The sequence below is a fragment of the Danio rerio genome, chromosome 7 (assembly GCF_049306965.1).
Source record: "Danio rerio strain Tuebingen ecotype United States chromosome 7, GRCz12tu, whole genome shotgun sequence".
Classification (NCBI taxonomy): domain Eukaryota; kingdom Metazoa; phylum Chordata; class Actinopteri; order Cypriniformes; family Danionidae; genus Danio; species Danio rerio.
In genome coordinates, this window is record NC_133182.1 from 8,307,409 (window position 1) to 8,311,463 (window position 4,055).

Sequence of the window (4,055 nt, forward strand, 5' to 3'; positions counted from 1 at the left end):
CTTTAAGCTGTATAGAAGTGTCTTGAAAAATATCTAGTCGAATATTATTTACTGTCATCATGTCAAAGATAAAATAAATCAGTTATTAGAGATGAGTTATTAAAACTATTAGTGTGTGTGTGTGTGTGTGTGTGTGTGTGTGTGATAGGGTTAATATGTCTATGAGAACCTGTAAAAGCACAAATGTCAGGGCATGCCAAAACGTCTCTGGTGCCCCAAACTTTCCATAAAACCCCAAGGCTTAAAAGTTTATCGGAAATGTCATTTTGATTTCTCAATCTTGATTTCTTATGCAAGCTTGATTCATGAACTCGTCAGAATAGGAATGGTTATTAATCACCAAGTATTGTTTTGTCATTTTTGCGCAGATCTCTGACTCATGGATTCGAGGTGTGTTTTCCAGATCTATATAAGCGGCAGCTCAATCAAAGATTTTTCACTTGCCCAGCATTTTGACGAGCTGCTCTTGAGAAGTTCATCAGACCCCAGTCATTCATGTGAGTATAAGTCCTGCGATGGACATCTTGAATGTCTTCTAGAGATAAATATTAAAAATCTGATGATCATTTTGTTATGTGATTTTCAGACCTAATTTCTTCAGAGATGGCCTACCCAACAACACTAGAGTTAATTGGTGGTCAAGGAGGTTCTTCATTTTCATTTACTGGTGAAAAAAATGGTGCCAGTTTAGAGAAGATCTGGGTTTGGGTGGGAGAATGGCAGATCAGGGCTATCAGGGCTTGGCTTTCAGATGGTAGAAATAAAACCTTTGGAGAACCATCTGGATCACATCAAGAGTATGTGTTTTCACCTGGAGAGCTTTTCACCTCACTGTCCCTCTGGGGGAACGGAGCAGGAACACGTCTCGGAGCCATCAAATTCATAACTAGTAAGGGTAATGAATTTTTTGTAAAGATGACAAAGTGGGGATTAAAACAAGAATATCCCATTGATGTCGGCTCTGGTTATTGTCTTGGCATCGTTGGAAGATCAGGTGCAGACATCGACTGCATGGGGTTCATGTTTCTCTATGCAGTTCAGTCATCAGTTCTCACCAATGTCAACTATCCCACCATCAACCAGCAGATCCCAAAGGTGGCTGTAGAAGATATCAATTCCATTACTTTTGACAACAACACATCTGTTAACCAAAACAAAGCTCTCGCAAGCTCAAATACAGTGATCAAAACATGTTCATGGTCAATGACTTCCAGCTTTTCATCAACATTCAGTGTGGGGGTGAAGGCTGGGATTCCAGACGTTGCAGAAGGTTCTATGGGATTCAGTTTCAGTCTTGGATCTGAACACACCTATGGTCTGGAGGAGACGGATGAGAGAAATGAAACTCTGGTTACCTCTGTGAATATTCCACCACAGAAGAAGGTGGATGTTGGCATCACCATTGGCAGAGCAACTTTTGACCTGCCGTACACTGGCACAGTGAAGATCACTTGCAAGAATGGCAGTGAGTTACAGTACGAAACCAAGGGCATATACAAAGGCGTCACTTACACTGATATCAAAGTGAAAACAGTAGAAAAAGATTTGTAATGTCAAGATGGAGCAGATTATCAGCTGATTTACCTTTGATTGAGTTTTGTCTGCACTCTCATTCCTCTAGTCCAATTTAAATGAGTCTTCGCCTTTTGATTTTATAAAGAAGAAATATATACTCAGCATTGTCTTTTTCAAATATTCTTTTCAGATTATGTTGCAAATTGGTCATAGAGTTTCATAGTTTCAGAAATTTTGTCACAGATCATGTGGTGTTCTTCATGTAATAATTAAATGTTTAATCAAACATTCAATAAAAAGCATTGCATTTAAAACTAACCCTGTGTAGTTTTGTTTAATGGGGCCGTTTCAATGAATATTGTTGTTTAATACCATTTTATTATGTACCATTATGTCTAAAAAATTGCAAATAGGTGTGAAATAATCTATTCATAATGACAGTAAAATGAGATAAACATCAAGCTTCAAGACAAACAACAAAAAAATCAAGTATCACACAATTCTCATGCAGCATATGCCATCTATTCCACGTTTTCTGTATAAACACTGATGTATTTCCCAGAAGAAAAAAAAAACATAACTTTGAGATAGATTTAAAAAATTCATTGCAGGAAAGCATTGCAGCAACAGGCCCAGCAGGAGGCTAAATGCACATTCCATCACTAATAGGAGGAATAACTGCTCCCTCTCTATGGCCACGGATGCTATATTGCATTACTGCCACTGTGGTCACTGTTCCCACACACAACACACGTTACCAGCCTCAGACGGTGAAGTATGAGAGCCAGTAACTGTAAGAAAGATGCAATACACACAGATTAGGATCTGCTGCATTCTGGTGCTTTCTTTAATAGCTTTTTCCTTTTTTCACAATAAACAGCAAGTGCAAAACATTTAGTCAATAACTATTAACAGTATTCCTTCACAGGTTATGCTTTCTGAACAATTCAAATGACAGTTCAAGAGTTCACACTTAGCTGATGATTGGTAATAAGCTAGTTTGGCATGCTGTCCCGGGAGAGAGCCCCGAGCTCATGAGAGCCTCGAGCCCGGGGCTCCCTCCCGTTGCAGGGCAGATGGACTAGTTTGGGTAGATGCCCGAACCGGAGGCATTTTGCTGTGAGGCTGCAGTGCTAGCCACTGGGCCGCCGTGCTGCCCTGTAGACAAAGGAGGAGGCGAAGGGGTGGAAGGGGGGATTCTTCAAGACGAAGATGACTAAAGGTAAGGTGTTTGGTTATTTATACTTGGTTAGGAGTAGTCTGATTGGTGGTTCGTACATTAGCTTGACTCGGGGCCAGCCGTGTCAATCATAAGCACGTGATCCTCTCGAAATTAGTTTATGAATAAACTTCACTTATACAATTTTCATCCATAAAGTCAATGAACGTAGTACCTTAACATTTTCTCTTTATCCGCTTGTTAAGTGGTGACGTGTTTGTGTCGTATGTAATACTGTTTCCGGGTCTAAGCCTCCATTCATTTGAGTGGAGAAATCGTTCGTTTATGATCACGTTTTATTCCTATCACACATTAAAGTAAATTTTATATAGAATCATAGTGTACACAACAATCTCTGGGCTTGCTGCATAACAAATACCAAACATTTAACAATTAATAAAAAATAATCACTTTCTGGCCATCGGATATTAGGCATGGACATATGTACTGCGATCGGGATTTTCGAAAGCTTTAAATCGCTTTGTAAACGTTTATTATTACCATTTCATGAGTCTTTCATCAACACATTATGTTTCTAAAGTATGATGCAGTGTAACGTAGACTAACCATATTCCGTACACAACAATGTTCCGTACAGATTACCTTTTAACGCTAATCTCTGAATACATACTTATGGGTCGTAGGCAAGCTATATATCTGTGTAATCTTTAATTCTCACTCTTTCAGCCCCAACCACAACAGAGACCTCGGGCTCTATTTTGACGGTCCATGCGCAGAGCGCAAAACGCAGGGCGCAAGCGCTTTCAGGGCGTGTCAGGACACGTTTTTGCTAATTTAAGGACGGGAAATCTGCCTTGCGCTGCGGCGCATGTTCTAAAAGGGTTGAGTTTATTTTCTTAATAAGTTATAGGTGTGTTTTGAGAATAAACCAATTAGAGTCTCATCTCCCATTCCCTTTAAGAGTCAGCTGTGTCGCGCCAAGAGCGCATTCGCTATTTACAGGACGCAAAGTAAGTGGAAAAAATGAGCATTTCACTAGCAAACAGTTCACAGTTTTTTAACAGAAAACTGTTAAACAGAGCATCTACTGCGTGAGAATGAGAGATCACTTTCACTCTTGGATAGGGAAACCTTTACGCACAGACATCAGTCTATAAATAAATACTTTTGTTTGTTAAGCGCAAATATTCGTTTCAAAACTATTTCTAAATTTAGTTCTAATTTCCAGCAAACGAATAAATGAATAATAATAGCAAAATGTGCTCAAAAATCTGAGTTATATTCTAAAACACATGCTGTGCCCCATATGGTCTAAAACCTGCAGGTGGGCAAATCTAAGCTTGTTTTTAATAAAACAAAT

At 39.2% G+C, this 4,055-nt stretch overlaps 1 protein-coding gene across 1 annotated transcript; it reads left to right on the forward strand.

Annotated features, from left to right (window-relative positions):
* Positions 1 to 438: 438 nt before the first annotated feature.
* jac4 (jacalin 4) lies at positions 439 to 1,829 on the forward strand. Its single transcript, NM_001386396.1, has 2 exons — positions 439 to 497; positions 587 to 1,829. The coding sequence occupies exon 2, from the start codon at positions 604 to 606 to the stop codon at positions 1,549 to 1,551; it is 948 nt and encodes a 315-aa protein (NP_001373325.1). The 5' UTR covers positions 439 to 497; positions 587 to 603; the 3' UTR covers positions 1,552 to 1,829.
* Positions 1,830 to 4,055: the final 2,226 nt, after the last annotated feature.

Coding starts and splice junctions, on each gene's coding strand:
- jac4 (NM_001386396.1), top strand. CDS start 604: ATGGCCTACCCAACAACACTAGAGTTAATTGGTGGTCAAGGAGGTTCT.